A 20,931-nucleotide genomic window follows, 5' to 3' on the forward strand; every position below is an offset into this window, starting at 1 on the left:
TATATGTTCAGTCATTAAACTTAACCTCTGAGTTAAGCGATTTTTGTATTGTTCTTGCCTAAGAAGGCATCTACTGTATACAACATAAGAGAGCAAAGCTCAGTTGCAGATATGAATGTAATACTCTTACGAGGGTTTGGAAGTATGATTTGAAGGGGGCCCTTTATGAGACATGATGAAAAACTTTTTCAGCTAGAGTCTGTAGACCATTTTTGTTGGAAGCAGTCAGTCTTTGTATTATGTAGCCCTTCAGGCTTTGTGGACCCCTTCCAAAGATGGCAAAATCGATTGCTAGTGGCACTAATAGATGTTGGTCTTATGGGTCTGCAGTGGTTACTTTGAGATTCATTTTCAAAGCACATAGGTTACTACATAACTTTGGGGTTCATTTTCAAAGCACTTAGACACACAAAGTAATATAGTAACATGGAAAAACAAAAGACTATACTGTAACGATGGGCTGCATCTCACTGTGGCAGGAAAAAAATCCTTGGGGAGAAATTCAGACAATATATTTCTAGGCATTTAAACCAGAAGGTGTGGGTGGCATATGGAGGCAGTTCACTTCAAGTGGTCACCCCCAGCTAAAGCTAAAGACAAGATGCGTCAGTAGAAAAGAAAGCAATGAAAACAACAATCTTAGCAAATCACTTCTTACCAACACAGCAGGAAGTGAGACTAAACTATACAGGAGAAAAAAAATTCCACGGAAATGTAGATGGAAAGCGATGACCACAAATGCTCGCAGTCTAAGCAATACAGTTCATGACCTTCAAGCCCTGATGTAGGAGGCAGATTTAGACGTTGCTGCAATCACGGAGACATGGCTCAATGGTTCCCATGAATGGGATGCAAACATACCAGGCTATAATCTATTTAGGAAGGATAGAGATGGTCGTAAAGGTGGAGGAGTAGCTCTGTATGTAAGAAATGATATCGCAGCAACTGAAATGACAGGGACCTGGGGAAAGGAAGAAGTGATATGGATCACCTTAAAAAGAGAAGACAGAACCTCTGTCCACGTGGGTGTTGTCTACAGACCTCCGACACAATTGAAGGAACTACATAAAGATCTGATCGCAGATATTCAAAAGTTGGGAAAGAAGAGAGAGGTGCTGTTGCTGGGAGATTTCAATCTGCCGGATGTAGATTGGAAGGTTCCATCTGCAGAATCGGAAAGAAGAAGAGAGATCATGGATGCTTTCCAAAGTGCTCTGCTCAGACAAATGGTGACGGAACACACGAGGGAGGGAGCAACGCTGGATCTGGTGCTCACAAATAGGGATAGTGTATCAAATGTCCGAGTTGATGCCAGTGACCATCAAACAGTTTGGTTTGATATGACAGCTGAAGTGGAGGGCAGTCACTCAAAACTCAAAGTCCTGGATTTAAAGGATGCTGACTTTAGTAAAATGGGGGAATACCTGAGGAAGGAGCTGATGGGCTGGGAGGACGAACGAGAAGTGGAAGGACAGAAGAAAATCCTGGAGAAGGACTGCGATTGACTGGCAAAAGTACATATGAGAATGGAGTGGCTATAGCACCGTTCACGGAAGAGAGCGTGTATGAACAACTTGAAAATTTAAAGGTGGACAAAGCCATGAGACCGGATGGGATCCACCCCAGGATATTGAGGGAGCTCAGAGAGGTTCTGGCGGGTCCTCTTAAAGATTTGTTTAATAAATCCTTGGAGACGGAGAGATTCCGTGGGATTGGAGAACAGCGAACGTGGTCCCTCTTCACAAAAGTGGTGATAGAGAAGAAGCTGGAAACTACAGGCCGGTAAGCCTCACTTAGGGTATTGGAAAAGTAATGGAAGCGATGCTGAAGGAAAGGATAGTGAATTTCCTGGAAGCCAATAAGTTGCAAGATCCGAGACAACATGGTTTTACCAAAGGGAAATCGTGCCAAACAAATCTCATTGAATTCTTTGATTGGGTGACCGGAGAATTGAATCATGGACATGCTATAGACGTAATCTACTTAGATTTTAGCAAAGCTTTTGACACGGTTCCCCACAGGAGGCTCTTAAATAAACTGGACGGGCTGAAGATAGGACCCAAAGTGGTGAATTGGATTAGGAATTGGTTGACGGACAGACGCCAGAGGGTGGTGGTTAATGGAATTCGCTCGAATGAGAGAAAGGTGAGTAGTGGAGTGCCTCAGGGATCGGTGCTGGGACAAATTCTGTTCAATATATTTGTGAGTGACATTGCCGAAGGGTTAGAAGGTAAAGTTTGCCTCTTTGCGGATGATACTAAGATTTGTAACAAAGTGGACACCCTGGAGGGAGTGGAAAACATGAAAAAAGATCTGCAGGAGCTAGAAGAATGGTCTAAGGTTTGGCAATTAAAACTCAATGTGAAGAAATGCAAAGTGATGCACTTAGGGAATAGAAATCCAACGGATAAGTATATGTTAGGCGGTGAGAGTCTGATATGTACAGATGGGGAGAGGGATCTTGGGGTGATAGTATCTGAGGATCTGAAGGTGATGAAACAGTGTGACAAGGTGGTGGCCGTAGCTAGAAGGTTGCTAGACTATATAGAGAGAGGTGTGACCAGCAGAAGAAAAGAGGTTTTAATGCCCCTGTATAAGTCGTTGGTGAGGCCCCACCTGGAGTATTGTGTTCAGTTTTGGAGGCCGTATCTTGCTAAGGATGTAAAAAGAATTGAAGCGGTGCAAAGAAAAGCTACAAAAATGGTATGGGATTTGCGTTACAAGACGTATGAGGAGAGACTTGCTGACCTGAACATGTATACCCTGGAGGAAAGGAGAAACAGGGGTGACACAATACAGATGTTCAAATATTTGAAAGGTATTAATCCGCAAACGAACCTTTTCCGGAGATGGGAAGGCGGTAGAACTTGAGGACATGAAATCAGATTGAAGGGGGGCAGACTCAAGAAAAATGTCAGGAAGTATTTTTTCACAAAGAGAGTAGTGGATACTTGGAATGCCCTCCTGCGGGAGGTGGTGGAGATGAAAACAGTAACAGAATTCAAAAATGCGTGGGATAAACATAAAGGAATCCTGTTCAGAAGGAATGGATCCTCAGAAACTTAGCGGAGATTGGGTGGCAGAGCCGGTGGTGGGAGGCATGGCTAGAGGTTGGGAGGCGGGGCTAGTGCTGGGCAGACTTCTACGGTCTGTGCCCTGAAAATGGCAGATACAAATCAAGGTCAGGTATACACATAAAGTAGCACATATGAGTTTATCTTGTTGGGCAGACTGGATGGATCGTGCAGGTCTTTCTCTGCTGTCATCTACTATGTTACTTTGTGTGTCTAAGTGCTTTGAAAATGAGCACCTTTGTCTCATATCGTGTATGCATGTGTGAATCTGAAGCAGTTTTGTGTTCCAGCGTGGGAGCGGATTACTAATGAGTTGGAAATTTGGTCTGAATTGAGTTATAAAATAGTTATTTGGAAGTTAGCTGCTTTATCTCATCTAATAAGTAGAGGACCAGATTGGTTGATGTACTTATGGCTATAGCAATACAGATCATATTGTCTGAGTGGAAGGATAATACTGCCTTATCCATGAATGCTTGGTGGAATGTGCACGTCTCACTAGGAAGTATGAGGAGGCTCCTGCGATTACAAGGCAGAGCTTCTCTATGTTTAAAAAAGCTTGGGCTCCTTTAGATTTGTATTAGCAAAATGCTAAGGTATGATTCTGAATGAAATCTCAGTTTATTTGTAATATAGGACAATGTAATATGTTTGTATAACCCTGGGTTGTTGGGGGATTGTATTGTTTGTTTTCTTTTGTTAATAAAGAGATTGACCTTTAAATTTTTTTTTTAAAGCTACTTCATCACCTGCCACCTCATAAGGCACTGAATGCACATCAAAGGACATCAAATGACTTCAACACCAGATCTACTATGGAGCTATGGGGGTAATTTTAGAACTGAGACCTAGATTAACTGGGCAAGAAGGTACCTCTATTCTGTCTATAAAATATTAACACAAATCTTGCAGAAATTGCACCTAGATTGAAGGTGTGGACATTACACCTTCTCTCAGGCTGGTGTAAATGTTTGCATGTACAATACATATTGAGACGTATTTTGTAAAATAAGCGCACATAAAAAAACCAGAGAGGACCAGTAATCTGCAGACACCATGCAGGAGAGCAAGAAAAGCAGATCACACATCAAAAGGATAAAATAATTTATTCTTAGCAGGGAAGATCTCACATAAAAGTTTGTATTTTCCTTTCTCTTATTTCCAATGGCTCCACTACACTTTCTCTTTTTGATACCGACTCTTCCCATCTTATTCTCCATCCAAAACCACTGCATACTTCAAGACCACATTGCCCACTTTCTGCTGTCATCAACTCACCAACTATTTTGTCTTCTACCTTCTCACCTCTCACGCGTCAACATTTTCTTCCTTTCATTCAACCATCTCCATTTTGTTTGAATGCATCTCATCTTTGCACTGTTTCTCTTACTGTTCTTCATACTCTCTGGTTCCTTCTCCTGCTCTCTGCTGGAGATATTGAACCCAATCCTGGTCCTCCAATTCAACTCTCACCCTACCTGGGCAGGTCACGCCACAACCTCTCCAATCTTATTTCTGTTCCTCTCTTTCCTCCTCCTTCTCTGCCTGCATTCATCACCACTTTTTCCTCTCAAACTCTCCATCTCCTTGCTCTGAGACTTAGCTTTGTCCTGAAGAATCTGTTTCAGTTGCTGCCTTGTGTCATGGAAGTGACCTTTTCTCCCATACATCTCACCTGGTTCCATGGTGGTGGTGTTAGGCTGCTACTCTTACCTTCTTGTACATTTCAACCTCTTCTTCCACCTCAGCCTCAATGCTTTTCTTTCTTTGAAGTCTACTCCATCCACCTATTCACACCACTACCTCTCCACGTAGCGGTCATTTATTAACCCCCTGATAGGTACCTCTCTTCCTTTCTCACTGACTTTGATGCCTGGCTTTCTTTCTTTCTCAAACCAACTTCCCTTTTCTTCATTCTTGGGGAATTTTAATGTTCATGCTAATGACCTCTCTGACTCTTATGCCTCTGTTTATTACTTTAACATCCTCATTCAATCTTCAGCTGTAATTCACTACCCCTACTCGCCAGAAGGGCCAGTGTCTCAATCTTGTCTTCTTCTCCAGCTGCTCACTGTCTAATTTCTCCACCACAGTTCTTCCCCTCTCTGACCATCACCTGATAACTTTCACATTTAATCACCCTCCCTTCTCTGTCTCATTTAATCTTAACCAACACATTTATGAATCTTCAGGATATTGACCCTTACACTCCATCTACCACTGTTTCATCTCTCTTCTCATCTACTATGTTACCTAACTCTATCAATGAGGCTCTCTCTTGTTATAATACTATTCTCTCCTCTGTTCTGGATACTCTCGCTCCTCCCATTCCCTGTTCTGTAAGACATACCAAAGCCCAGCTGACCTCCAGAATCCACTACTTAGGTTCCTATGTCCACTCTGCTGAGTACCCTTGGCTAAATTCCCATGCTAATCTCATAAAACCTTCTTCCAGTCTGCTCTTTTACTTGCCAAACAAGACTACTACATTCATTTGACAAAATCCCTTGGCTCCAACCCTTGCCGTCTCTTTGCCACACTACCTTGATTTGTACCTGTCCTCTTCAGGGCACAGACTGTATAAGTCTGCCCAGCACTATCTCCGCCTCCCAACCACCAGCCCCACCTCCCACCACCGGCTCTGCCACCCAATCTCTGCTAAGCTCCTGAGGATCCATTCCTTCTGAACAGGATTCCTTTATGTTTATCCCACGCATGTTTGAATTCCGTTACCGTTTTCTTTTCCACCACCTCCCACGGGAGGGCATTTCAAGCATCCACCACTCTCTCCGTGAAAAAATACTTCCTGACATTTTTCTTGAGTCTGCCCCCTTCAATCTCATTTCATGTCCTCTCATTCTACCGCCTTCGCATCTCCGGAAAAGGTTTGTTTGCGGATTAATACCTTTCAAATATTTGAACATCTATATCATATCACCCCTGTTTCTCCTTTCCTCCAGAGTATACATGTTTAGGTCAGCAAGTCTCTCCTCATACGTCTTGTAACGCAAATCCCATACCATTCTCGTAGCTTTTCTTTGCACCGCTTCAATTCTTTTTACATCCTTAGCAAGATACTGCCTCCAAAACTGAACATTGCTGTCCCACTATCAGTCGGTATACTTCAAGGTTCTGTCTTGCACTTTTTCTCTACAGTATATATATACTTATTTCCTTGGTCCTCTAGTCTCTTTCCATGGTTTTCAGTATCATCTTTATGCTGATGAATTACAGATCCACCTCTCCACACCAGAAATTTCAGCAGGATCTAGGTCCAAGTCTCAGCTTGCTCATCTGACATTGCTTCCTGGCTGTCTCACCGTCATCTGAAATTGAATATGGCCAAAACTGAACTGCTTGTCTTCCCCCCTAAACTCACCTCTCCTCTTCCTTCTCTATTTCTGTTGATAACACTCTCATACCCCCCCTGTCTTATCAGCTTGAAAGCTTGAGATCATATTTGATTCCTCTCTCTCTTTGTCCACACATATCCAACAGACTGCTAAAACCTGTAACTTCTCTTTCCCTATAACATCATCTCCAAAATTTGCCCCTTCCTTTCTGGACATGCTACCAAAACCCTTATCCACACACATTACCTCCAAACTCATCACCTCACATTACAACTTTCTTCTCACAGGTCTCCCATTAAATCATCTCTCTCCGTTTCAATCTGTTTAAAATTCTGTTGCATGATTTACCTTTTGCCAGTGTTACTACGCTCACATAACCCTTCTCTTCAAGTCACTTCATTGGCTCCCTATCTGTTTCCTTATGCAGTTCAAACTCCTCTTACCTACAAGTGCATTCATTCTGCAGCTCCTCAATCTCTCTACTCTGATCTCCCCCTGTACCCCTCCCCAGGAGCTCCATTTATTTATTTGTTACATTTGTATCCCACATTTTCCCACCTATGTGCAGGCTCAATGTGGCTTACATAGTACCGTAATGGCGTTCGCCAACTCCGGTAGAGAACAAATACAAAGGGATGTTGTGATAGAATAAGGTTCATGCGTTTTCTTCTCCATACGAGTTCAACTAAGTGCAATAGCAGCTTATCACAACCATATCAGTAATAATCCTGTTTCAAAACATCCTCTGATACTATCATCTGCCCTCACCTTAAATGACATGAATATGGTATTATTAACAATCATATGGAGAAATTAGATCCTACCTGCTAATTTGCTTTCCTTTAGTCCCTCCAGACCGGCCCAGGGTTGGACTGATGGGTTGTGCATGCCTTCCAGCAGGTGGAGACTGAGAAACTTCTGACTCTAGAGAGCCAATAAGAGCCCTGGCCATGTGACCCTAGCCTCAGTATTTGACTAACAAAGCAGAACAGAAGAGAAAGACCCAACCTTCTGTGGCCTGTGGAATCTAAGCAGCCACCAAGCAGTCATAAACCGTGCTTGAAGGACGGCAAAGCCGCGCAGCAAAGCTCACCAACAACTCCGCCAAGGAGAAGAGGTATGGCTTAACAGGGTTTTGTTTTATTTTATTTAATAATAAATAAATGAAATGTCTACTCGCAGAGCAACTCTGACGTAGAACTCCGGAACTATGTACAAACAATCACTCTTCAAAGAACACGGGAGGGACCTGGGCCGGTCCAGAGGGACTAAAGGAAAGGAAATTAGCAGGTAAGGTCTCATTTCTCCTTCCTTAGTGTCCTTCTGGACCGGCCCCGGGTTAGACTGATGGGAAGTAACAAAGCAGTAGACCTAAGGGAGGGATCCCAGCAAATCCGCTGTGAGCACTCGTTGCAAAAATCGCCTCCTGCCGACACTGTACATCCAGTCTATAGTGTGTAGAAAAGGAATGCAGCGAGTCCCATGTCGCTGCCTTACAAATGTCTTTATCAAAGCTAAGCTGCAAAAAAACCCAAAATCTCCGCCACCAAAGGCCGGAAGGGAGAAATACCACCATCTGCACACCAAGCCTCAAAAATCCTCCAGGTACGAATATAATTCAGCGACGTAGACCGGAGCGGAATAACCTCTCTTCGTTAAGCGAGCCTGTTCAAGGGCCAGGCCATAAGACAAAATCGAACTGGATCTGGATGAAGGACCGCGCCTTGCGACAGACGATACTTGAGAACAGGGAGACGAAGAGGCGGCGCAGACCGAAGGCGCTGAAGGTCTGCGTACCACGGACGACGAGGCCAATCGGGTGCCACGAGGACTACCGGACCCTGTGAGCTTTGATTCTTTGTAAGAGATGACCCAAGAGAGGCCACGGAGGAAACGCATATAGAAGACCGGGAGGCCACTGCTGTAAGAGGGCATCTATCCCTGCTGCTCTTGAGTCTCTTAGACTGAAAAAGTGGGGAACCTTTGAGTTGAGTACGGAGGCGAAAAGATCCAGGACTGGAACGCCCCACTGATCCACTATCAATTGAAACGCCCGAGGGCTGAGAGACCATTCCCCTGGATCGAGGGTGTGACAACAGAGAAAGTCTGCCTGAACGTTTTTGGCTCCAGCCACATGGGAAGCAGAGATGGCGGTCAGGTGAAGCTCTGCCCATGCCATGAGACTCATCGCCTCCTGTTGCAAAAGTCGACTCTTCGTTTCCCCCTGGTGGTTGACATAGGGCACAGCTGTGGCATTGTCCGATAGTATCCGCACCGCCTTGCCTGCTATGAGGGAACGAAACTCCTCCAGAGCTAGACGAATTGCCCTTGTCTCTAACCAATTGATAAACTGGGACCCTTTCATGGGAGACCAGAGACCCTGCGCAAGCTTTCCTAAGCTATGGGCTCCCCAGGCCCGTAGCCTGGCATTGGTAGTTAACGCTATTCACTGGGGGAACTCCAGTGGCATTCCCCTGGTGAGACTGTCCTCCTGCAACCACCAGAAGAGGCTGCTGCGCTTTTGGGAATGCAGTGGCAACCTCACCTGAAGGGAATCTGTCTGAAGGGACCATCTGGATAATAGGGAAGATTGGAGAGACCTCATGTGAGCCCTGGCCCAGGGAACTACCTCTATCGTCACTGCCATGGAACCCAGAACTTGAAGATAATCCCGAGCACAGAGGCCGTGTCTGTGAAGTAACTCCTGAATCTGAGATCGCAGCTTGAGCACCATGCCCTGGGGAAGGAAAACCCGTCCCTGTGCCGTGTCGAAGGTAACCCCGAAATACTCCAGGGACTGTGACAGTATCAGACGGCTCTTGGCTGAGTTGACCACCCAAACGAGGGCCTGCATGAAACTCATCACCCAGCCCGTGACCTACACTCTCTCCTGATAAGATTTTGCTCTGATGATCCAGTCGTCCAAGAATGGGTGGACTAGGATTCCCTCCTTCCTGAGGGCCGCCGCCACCACTACTACCAGCCCGAAACTGAAAATGCCGGCCTAGAATGGCAAATCGAAGGAACTTCTGGTGACTGGGCCGGATAGGAATGTGTAGATAAGCTTCCGTGAGATCTAAGGCAGTTAAAAACTCTCCTGTATGGACGGCAACGATGACCGACTGAAGGGTCTCCATTCGAAAACTTGTGACTTTGAGAGCCCGACTGACGGCGAAGGAGCCCTCCTTCTTGTGGACCACAAAGTAAATGGAATATCGGCCTTGTCCGCACTCTGAAGAAGGAAATGGGCAAATGGCATGAAGGTCCAAGAGCCTCTGTAAGATGTCCCGTACCGCTCCCACTTTGAGGCAAGAACGACAGGGAGACTCCAGAAAGGTGTCTGAAAGAGGCCTGGCAAATTCTTAGGCATACCCGCCTCAAATAATTTCCAAGACCCACTGGTCAGAGGTTACGTGGGCCCACCTCTGAAAAACTGCGACAGACAAGGTCCTACAGGGATTAGATGAGAGATCCTCGCCCCTTCATTAGGAGGAACGGGAAGGGAAGCGGAAATGGATGCTACGGAAACATCGAAAGGACTGAGTTCTCTGGAAAAACCTGGACCTCTGAACCTGAGCTCCCCGGCCAGTGCTAAAACTACGGAAATCCCTTGACCGTTCACAGCCAAACAAGGCACACCGACTAGTCGGTCGAGACCTATCCTCTGGGAGACGAGGAACCTTCGTATCACCCAAAGTACACACCAATTTATCCAAATCTTCCCCAAACAACAGAGAACCCCGGAAGGGAAACTTGCTCAACTTAGATTTGGAGGCCGCATCGACCGACCAACCCTGCAACCATAGGGAGCGGCAGGCCGCAACCCCCAAAGCTAAGAACTTGGAGGATGCTCTCGGGAGATTGTACAAGGCATCTGCCAAAAATGCAGAGCCCATCTCAATCTTGGCTACCTCTGCATCAATAGAAGACGGATCGTCCGAGGACCTATCTAGAACTCTCTCCGTCCAGCAGAAGCAGGCCCTGGCTACCAATGACCTGCTGATGGCCGCTTGAACCGCCAGAGAGGAGACATCAAAACTGTTCCTCAGGACAGCATCCAGCCTCCGGGTCCTGAACATCCCTAAAGGCAGTACCACCGTCCACCGGGACCGTATTGCGCTTGGTAACCGCAGAGACTACCGCATCGACCACTGGGACCTTCAGAAGGGTACTATCTGACTCTGGCACCGGGTAAAGGCAGGTCATCGATCGGGCTGGATGAAAGGAGGAGTCAGGAACATCCCACTGAGTTTGTATGATATCCTGAATGTCCTGATGCATGGGAAAAGTTCTCGGCAAAGACCTGGTACCTTTGACCAAGAGGTCCACCTTTCGGACTTCTGAAGCTCGGGTCTGGTGCTCTTCAAAATGGAGTGTGGATGAGATTAAGGAGATGAGTTCCTGAAGGTCCTCCTTATGAAAAATCCGGACCACCAAAGGATCTTCTCCCGGAGGCAAGGGAGCCTCCGTGGGATCGGAAGTTAGCTGGTCTTCCCAAAATTCTTCCTCTAATCCTTCCTCCTCTCCAAGAAAAGGGTCCAGATCCGAAACCAGATCCTCTTCCAAGTCTAAGCAGACTCAAGGTCTTTTAGGGGGAGCAAAGGGTCTGGAGGCCGACTCTCCTATCCCTGCGACTCCCATCCCTGCCTTTTTCATGAGGAAAGCCTGGTACATCTGGAGGACAAACTCAGGGGGAAAACCCTCCCCCTGAGGCCCTCCAGACACTGCCTCAGGCTGAACTGAAGGCTGTGCAGCAGATGGGAGGTTGCGTGCTGCAGAGGCTGAAGTTGCAGGCAAGATGCGGACTTCCCTGCCACACCTGATGGGCCAGCCAGCTCCGCGGATGAATGGGAGGACGCTGAGACAGGCGCAGCCTGTGAAACGTTTCGGGGAAGGGGCGGCTCTGGTATCACAATTGCGGTGCAAAATTTACACACTCTGAGCGAACCTACTCCCCTGTGCTGGCACATAGCACAAGGCTTTAACTTCTCTGCCATAGCGTCGTTCGCTCCACGCCCCTGTGAAGTTTTTTTTTTTTTTTTTTACAAATACAGCCGACGCTGAACGCAAGGAAGAGAGACAGCTGGAAAGAAACCAGCAATCACGTCGGCGCTGCTTGCTTGTTTGTGCCTGGGGGAGAGGAAAGGTAACAAATGGTGTTTTTTTTTTTCCTCTTTTCCAATCAAAAGTGAAAGTGGCTGCCTCTCCCAAAGGCTAAACACCTTTCCTCCGAAAGGGTTAGCCTTTCCTTGCACCAAAGGGAGATGAGGAGGAAGTGGGGGAGGGGCCCGGGACCACTGAGTTTAGCACCCCAGAGGCTGGAGCTTAAAATATTGCTCTCTTCATAGCCTCTATACTGGATTCTCCAGGCAGAGAAGGGGTTTTTTTTTTTTTTTTTAAGTAGAGAAAGAGAGAGACTAATGGGCTCACCTTCTACCGCCTGCTGGAGACAGAGGGCCAGATGCACTAAACTTAACGAGCCAACAACGTGGTTTTTAAACTGGTTCTAGCCAGTTAAGCGCACAAGTAGTAAACCGGGACATGCACAAAAGGGTTCTCTGAGCCATTTTCCTGTCACGGTAGCAGCTAACGAAAACAGTATGCAAATGAGCTAATTACTATTATAATGTGAATGCGATGCGCCACCATTTCTGACCCCATGCACCGTGGAAAACCTAACGGGAGGTCTGCACTTCTCGTTGGGGCTGCTGTGAGCGGGACCCATGCAGAGGAGGACGCCCATCGCAAAAATCGGAAGAAATTCATCAGTTAAGTCTCTCCTATCTGTACCCTTCTCCTCCACCGCCAACTCCAAATCCCATTCCTTTTACCTTGTTGCACCATATGCCTGGAATAGACTTACTGAGTTGGTATGTCAAGCTCTGTCTCTGAACAAACAAACAAACAAAGCAAACACTGTGCCTTCAGGATTGAGAAAAATGTAGTTCTTTATTTATAATGGAGACTGTATACAAGCTCTGTCTCTGGTCATATTCAAATCTAGGCTAAAAGCCCACCTTTTTGAGGTTGCTTTTAACTGTTGATCCCTATTCATCTGTTTAGTGCCCATGTCAGTTTTAAACATTCCCTCAATAACTCCCCAATACCTTATTTGTCCTGTTTGTCTATCTGAATAGATTGTAAGCTCTGTTGAGCAGGGACAGTCTCATACGTGTTTTATGTATAGAACTGCATATGTGCAGTAGCGCTATAAAAATAAAGTAGTAGTTGGAATAGCACTCAGTGCACATACGTCACGACACTGCCGGTGCTTCATCCACACCCTGATCCCAGCATCGCCTACAGTAAACAAAAGTACACAAATTGATGCCATCATGCACACTTTAATGCCTGCCACAATTTTATAACAACCATTTTAAGCAAGTATATTACCACATATGTGCTAAAATGACTTGATAAAAATCAGCCCTTCTTTTGTTTTGTTCCTATTTTATCAACTATGTTGCAGAAAAAGTTTAGAGTAGTAATCTGGATTTTACCATGCCGGGATTGGTAACGATCATCCCTTTGCATTCTTCTGCGTACTTCTGCCACTCAAGCTCTTCCCACTGGAGCATATTACCCAGCTCTTCCTCAGGCACCAATGCTTTACTGCACCTCAGCAGGTACAACAAGACCTGATGCATCGACAGCACTTCTTTACCGCCATCTTAAAGAACAAAAAAAAAAAAGACAGAGCCAAAAGATAAACAGAGGACACGGAATAATTTTATAAAAAAGCGCCTGTGTGAGAAGTAGACAGTTGCATGGGGACAGAAATCTAACATGACCCCACTGGAATCTTACCCATCCCCACAAGAATTTAATGGTACCTAAAAAAATCTTGTCAGCTCCCTGTCTCTCTCTCTCTCTGGATTCAAACCGCAGCATTCCAAGCAAGGAAGGAACAGAAGTTGGAACTTGGTACGCTCTAGTTCACACATTTAAGACTCATCTCTGATTCACTGGCACTGTATGCTGAGAGGTCGGCCACATGCACACGCCAGTAGGTCAGGTGACCTCGCATACTCATGCCTGTGTCAAAGTTGAGGCCTGCACATCAGCCCAGGAGCACACAGGATTAATGGAAGACTTTCTGTATCTGCAAGGTTAAACTAAGGAGGAGGAAATGGTGGCATTCAAAGAACTTAGTACTTGGTAGGTGAAAGGCTGGTGCAAGTGTAGCTTACACTTCCACAGGAACCTCGAAGAACTGCTTCTGTTCCCAAGGGGACCCTGCAGAACTACTTCTGTCCCCATGGGGACCCCACAGCCCCCGCGGGATTCCCATTCCTGTGCAGGTCTCTAGTGAGAAGTACACAAGGCACCTCTTTTATAAAGATGAGACAGGTGTTTACTTGCCTTTATAAAACAGGTACCTAGAATCAGCCCTAATAGCACACAAATCCTCACATACAAATTTACACCTACTCTGTAAATCTCTGGTATGTTCTCTATGCAGAGACACGAGCATTTTATAAAATACACATGAACGTCACAACTCTGCCCAAACTATTCCCCCAGGAAGCCTATGACTAGGCTATATAGAAGCAGGTACACACTTCCCATGCTCATACTTTTACCATGTATCCTCTAAACAATGTTACAAGAACTGTCATCCGTGAATAAAACATGATTTACACCTGGAAAATGCTTTATTTCTAAAATTACCTCCACTGAGTACATGCGGAAGCTCAGCCTGCTTACACGCATATGGGTACATTTAAGAAAGTGCACCAAAAAGTAGGCACGAAAAATATGGGTGCTAAGCACCAATTCTATAATGGCAATTGTGCATGACATTGCCGTTATAGCATCGAGTATAAGTTGGCATGTCTGTGCCTAACCTCAGATGCAAGAACTTACACCGTCAAAGGCTGGTGTAAATGGTTGCGCCTTAAGTTGGCAAAGGCATACATAAGTGACAGTATTCTATAACTTGCATGTGCAACTGCAAGACATACCTCTAATCCGCTCACGTTCAAATCCCCTTTGTAGCTGCCCACCAGTGGCGGCCCTATCATTAGGCCACCTGAGGTGGGGGGGGCCTCAGGCGGCACTCTTCCTATAGCGGCATTTCCCCCTTTCTTCCTCCACTCCCTTCCTCGAGTTTTCCTTCTTTGTCCATTTTCCAAAAGGTGGTGGCAGCAGCAGCAATTCCCATACACTGCGGCCTCTTCTCTTTACTGTGGCCCACCTCTCTGATGTAACTTCCTGTTTCCTCAGAGTTGGCTCTTCTCTTTACTTCGGCCCACCACTCTGATGTAACTTCCTGTTTCCTCAGAGCCGGGCCACAGTAGACAAGAGGCAGCAGGGCAGTGCATGGGAATCCCTGACACCGCTTTTTGAAAATGGGAAAAGGTAAACTTGGGGAAGGGGCTGGAGGAAGAAAGGGGGAGATGCCAGACCATGGTCCTGGAGGGGTGGGGCAGCATCTCAGCCCTGCCTCAGGCAGCATCTTGTCTTGGACCGCCCCTGTTGTCCACTACAGCATTTAGGTGCTAAGTTTATAGAATAGCACCAAAATGCAGTTGCAGGAGCAATTACAAATTAGTGACAATTAGCACCAAATAACGCCACTTAAGGGCTATTACTGGTATTTAAGGCCAATTGGAACTTAATTTAACAATTATGCTTGGCGCGAAACTAGCACTATTCCACAATGTGTATGCCCAAATTTTGCACTAGTCAGATGTTTAAGTGTGCAACTTTGTAGAATTCAGCCCAAAGAAAAGCATGGTAAGGAAGGCACACAGGATACCACATTCGTTCATAGGTACAAAGTTGACAGAGAAAAGATGTGCTCAAGCATCCTTTAGCTCTCCTGCATCAGCCTAACAGTAAATGCAGCTTATAAACAGCTGCTTAACTCTTTTTTGGAAACTAATCCTTGGTCATCATTGGATTTTCAGTAAGTACTTTCCCTGTTTCAGTTTGGGAAAGTGCCTTTAAGATAAAACAAATCATCCAAAACATCCAGTTTTTTCTAATCTGCTCACAAATATTAGACAAAAACATAACTTCGATAAATTTGATATACTGTCCTTTATTTATAAAAGTAGAGAGGTGGTTCATAATTGTTCAATAATACAGACATAGAACAATTATTAACAGGAGAAAGAGAAGGAATGTTAAAAGTCCATGAAGCAGCTTTGGATAATGAAGCGAAAGGAAAGGACAGATAAGAAAAGATTTACAAAACCTGAAAACAAACCTCAACTGTAAACATCAGGACAAAAATAAAGATGGTTATCAATTTTACTTTACCTTGCACAATAATTTTAAAAGACAAAAAAAAGGAAAAAAAGTAGTAGTACTATCGCTTTAAAAAATTTTGGCATTGCCAGCTTCCAAAATTGATATGACCATTAAACGCTGCATTTGACAAACAACTTAGATTAATTGAAATGGAACAATAAGCACATTCTGGGCCGCTTAAATAATACATGAACTCATTTAGTCAGACAAATAATTGAAAAACAAACTTTGAGAACCACAAGTTACCTATTTACCTGTTGCCTTCATTCACTTTATCATTGATTTTATGACAGCTATTAAAAGCCTTTGGACATTATGTGGCCTTCTTGGATAAGACAGAAGGCTTTTATTAGACACTTATGGACATGCAAAGCAAACTACTGATGAGATAATGGAAACGGCTGGAGAGCTAAACGACACTTCAGGGACTATTTTATAAAAAGCAGAAATTATAATTCAGCTTACATTTCACATATAGTCTTGAGTGTCTCTTGCTTAGCAGTATGGATATTTGCATGAAAGAATTATTACTATTGTCTCAAGGAGGATGTTATGCGAAGTCTGGCTAATGTGATCTGAAATGCAGAACCATCCTTTTATTTATTTTTTCTCCTGCAAAATCGCTGTCACCTGCTGATACTTCCTGTCTTGAGTGATGTGCATAGCAAGTCTAGTTCTTAAACAGAAGTGTTTCCCTCAATAAGTGGTGTGTGCTACCACTTTTAATTTCTGGAGCTCTTTGGTGGTGAGACATTGGCCATTGGCATTCTAAACCTGACCTTTCTGTCAGAGTAGATGTCCCTGTCCTCGACTGGCAAACAGAATGGCACATGCAGCATATGCAAAGCACATGGAGTGATGGCTATTCTAGGAAGTATGCAGAAAGAAAGAAAGAAACTCTGACTTCTAAACTCAGACTCTCTATGACCTCTGTACACTATACTGTACACTTTGCTCTACAGTGGGCACCACCATGACCTGGAGGCTCAGAAGCAAGGCCTACATTCAGAAACCCCCAACTGAACCATAAGTCATCACTGGACACTGCTCCTCTTTCTACTTCTTCAGCACTTAAAGTGAGTTGGCTTTTTCATACCCGGAATAGTATAGGAACCACATCTCCATCCCAGCTTTGATCTCTGTCACAGGGAGTGCCCATTCTATAATAGAATCTGGTGCACAGATTCCATTATAGAATACTAGCATATACCTGCATCAGTGCATCTAAATGTACTACTACTTAACATTTCTAGAGCGCTACTAGGGTTACGCAGGGCTGTACAGATTAACAAAAAGGACAGTCCCTGCTCTAAGGAGCTTACAATCTAATGGAGGCATGTCCACATATGCCAGGTCTATGGCAGGCATAAATGAGTATACCTAAGTGCGAAAAGCAGCACACACAACTTTCAGTACCCTGTACTCGATCTCACACCTGCCCACGAGAATTTTGCAGCATAAGGGTAAATTAATTCTTACCTGTTCTGAGTACCTCCAGACCAGTCCAGATGCTCAGGTTTATGTTGTACAGCCAGCAGGTGGAGACTGAACTACTGACCTATTATATCAAGGTACCTCATGAAAGGCTACAGAGGAAATTGGAGGGTCATGGGATAGGAGGAAAAGTCCTATTGTGGATTAAAAACTGGTTGAAGGATAGGAAAGAGAGAGTGGGGTTAAATGGGTAGTATTCACAATGGAGAAGGGTAGTTAGTGGGGTTCCTCAGGGGTCTGTGCTAGGACCGTTGCTTTTTAATATATTTATAAATGATTCAGAGATAGGAGTAACTAGCGAGGTAATTAAATTTGCTGATGACACAAAGTTATTCAAAGTCGTTAACTCACAACAGGATTGTGAAAAATTACAGAAGGACCTTACGAGACTGGGAGACTGGGCGGCTAAATGGCAGATGACGTTTAATGTGAGCAAGTGCAAGGTGATGCATGTGGGAAAAAAGAACCCGAATTATAGCTACGTCATGCAAGGTTCCACGTTAGGAGTTACGGACCAAAAAAGGGATCTGGGTGTCGTCGTTGATAATACTCTGAAACCTTCTGCTCAGTGTGCTGCTGCGGCTCGGAAAGCGAATAGAATGTTGGGTATTATTAGGAAAGGTATGGAAAACAGGTGTGAGGATGTTATAATGCCATTATATCGCTCCATGGTGTGACCGCACCTTGAGTATTGTGTTCAATAGTGGTCGCCGCATCGCAAGAAAGATATAGTGGAATTGGAAAAGGTGCAGCGAAGGGCAACGAAAATGACAACGGGGAAGGGACGACTTCCCTATGAAGAAAGACTAAGGAGGCTAGGGCTTTTCAGCTTGGAGAAGAGACGGCTCAGGGGAGATATGATAGAGGTATATAAAATAATGAGTGGAGTGGAACAGGTGGATGTGAAGCGTCTGTTCACGCTTTCCAAAAATACTAGGACTAGGGGGCATGCGATGAAACTACAGTGTAGTAAATTTAAAACAAATCGGAGAAAATTTTTCTTCACCCAACACGTAATTAAACTCTGGAATTCGTTGCCGGAGAACGTGGTGAAGGCGGTTAGATTGGCAGAGTTTAAAAGGGGATTGGCAGAGTTTAAAAGGGGGTTAGACGGTTTCCTAAAGGACAAGTCCATAAACCGCTAGTAAATGGACTTGGGAAAAATCCACAATTCCGGGAATAACATGTATAAAATGTTTGTACGTTTGGGAAGCTTGCCAGGTGCTCTTGGCCTGGATTGGCCGCTGTCGTGGCCAGGATGCTGGGCTCGATGGACCCTTGGTCTTTTTCCAGTGTGGCATTACTAAAGTACTTATAACTTAAAAGCCCTAAGCAAACCCCTGGCTAGTTAGAATGAATCATAAGAAAACAGAGGAGCAAAGGCAATTAAAAGGAAAAAAAAAACCCAATAAACTCCCATAGGACCTAATGAACCACTCAACAGAGAACCACTAACAAACAGCCTCCAGGCTAAAGATCCAACAGGAATAAAGAACTGTCCAAAATCAAAGAGGTTTCATGGAGATTAAAAAAAAAAAAACACCCCTCCGAAGGGACACCACCTTGTAGTGGTGGAGGGGCTTCCGTGTTTCAATGACTCAGAGGGCTATGCTGAAGGGTGTCATGTTTACAAAGCTGGAACTGGATTTGTGAGCCCTTGGGCCACTGCCCCACACTAGAGACAGGGCTGAACTCTGACAAACAGTTAGGCTTCACCTGCACCTGGCCACTTTTCACCAAGAGTTGAGCTCCAGGCTTCAGGTGGCCGGCAGGACTTACTGGACAGGGCAGGACTGGATAACAGCTAGGCAGCACAAGGACAGCAAGGCAGGGAAAGGATAGGTTAAAGGACAGGACTGAAAGCTGTGAGCAGCCACTGAAACAGGAAACAAACACAGCTAGACAGGAGACTGAACTGAAAGCTGCAAGCAGCCACTGAAGCAGAGAACAAACATAGATAAACCCAGAACTAGACAAAGACATACAAACAAGACACAAGACTGGGAAACAAGCAATACAGTAAACAAGCAAGACCCTAAACCAAACATAGACTAACTAGAACAGGCAAGACTTCAGGCAAGAAGAGAAAGGAAACAAACTCAGGCGGAAGTGCAACAAGCACCAACATACCAGGGCCTTAGACGCAATGCAAAGGCAAAGCCAGAGAGTTTCAAAATGGCTAATAAGCCCAGAAGCAGCTGAAGCTCAGGTGCAGCAATCACCAGGCAACTACGGGTGTTGTGTAGGTTCAAAAAAAGCAAGCAAGTCTGGCAGTCTGGAAGATCCGGACCGGACTGGGCTGAAGACTGGACCGGGTAGGAACAGCAAGACAGTCTATGGCAGTTCATAGCAGCCACTGGTTCTGGCCACCAGAGGGCGAGGGGAGCACAGACGTAACAAAGGGTTACTCATATCAAACAGGCCTCTGAGGAGAAACCAGACAAAGAGTGTCCCAAACTAGGGAGAGCGGAAAGATGGTGACCTGAAGCTCGAACGCTCAACGGCTCAGCTGTCCTCTGAAGTTCTGTCTTTGTTTACTTGAAATTTCCTCTTTGCATCTGCAGTTACCTTAACTGAGAGGAAGGGGACAATGGGGGGTCAGCTGCCAATGGCCAGCGTTTTGTCTCCTGTGCAGCAAGTGTGGGACCGCTGCGCGACGAGCTGCCCACAGATGACTGGGTTGATGAGTCCTTTGATTAGCGTCGGCGAAGGAGCGTCGATGCTCTTGGAACTGGAAACAACTTCCTCGCTCTCAAATCATTTAACCACCATGTCCAAAGGAATGGAGGAGTGAGTTAGGAGTGTATGCTGAAATGGAAGTCGTTTACAGCTGAACCCGTGTCGGCGGTGCCACTCCTAAACCCATAAGAGCTATCAGCTTGGAGTTTTTGGCTCCCGTGGAGGTTACATTGAATATCATCTGGAAGGCGCGCCAGGACCTAATGATGGTAGTAAATAATTTTGCTTCAGATATAATCTTATTAGTGAGCCACATGGATATCTAATCGATTCCTTTGAGAATGAAAAATTGATTCAGCAAATTAAGTTCTACAGAAATAGGAAACGGTTAAGATTTTGAAAATGTTAATACACCAGAAAGATTTGAACAAAATGAATATTATTACAGATGATTAATATCGGGATTGTTGTTTTCCCAGAGTTCCAGGTATGATTCCTAAAGTTTTTTTTTTCCTCTGATATGATTCCTCTTAGTATATTAATTCAAAAGGAGTGAAGCCTGTGAAACTGGGATTACTTTAATCAGTGGGAATTGGATCAGAGATTCAAGTGTTTGTATTGTTAAATAATTTCTGGTTTTAAAAGGGGGAAAAATGAAATCAGGTGTATTATTTCCACTAATACTGGACAATAAGTATGTTTCCAACGAAATTAATTGATTATACACCGTCTTGAGTTTGAAGAAGCCAACCAGATGATCAATGTGGAATAATGATTCAGATAAATAATAACTGGGGATAATCAGGTTAATACCACGTTTTCTTGGTTTACTGTTGTTTAATTGATCTCCTTGTCTTGTTTCACTCTCCCTATTTATTTTGTGGTCTAAGAAAGAGTAAGATTGTATATAATCTATTTATTTAGTTGAGATTGTTTTCTTCTAATATTGTATTAATGTAAAGTCATCTCTGTATTACTGTTTGCAAGTGATCCTTGTAAAGTGAAAAATTATAAATAATTTTTTTTTAAAAACAGCTGTTTTATGGGGAGGAGTCAAGATGGCAGCTCTGGCT

The 20,931-nt window shown here is 44.7% G+C and overlaps 1 protein-coding gene across 1 annotated transcript in view; it reads right to left on the reverse strand.

Moving 5' to 3' along the window:
- Positions 1-20,931, reverse strand: part of DROSHA (drosha ribonuclease III) — a 552,432-nt gene that overhangs the window by 324,166 nt on the left and 207,335 nt on the right. Inside the window, exon 12 of the mRNA XM_030216759.1 lies at positions 12,928-13,097. Coding sequence (XP_030072619.1) covers positions 12,928-13,097 — 170 coding nt within the window. The remainder of the gene's footprint in view (positions 1-12,927; positions 13,098-20,931) is intronic.

The sequence above is a fragment of the Microcaecilia unicolor genome, chromosome 1 (genome assembly GCF_901765095.1).
Source record: "Microcaecilia unicolor chromosome 1, aMicUni1.1, whole genome shotgun sequence".
NCBI classification, from domain to species: domain Eukaryota; kingdom Metazoa; phylum Chordata; class Amphibia; order Gymnophiona; family Siphonopidae; genus Microcaecilia; species Microcaecilia unicolor.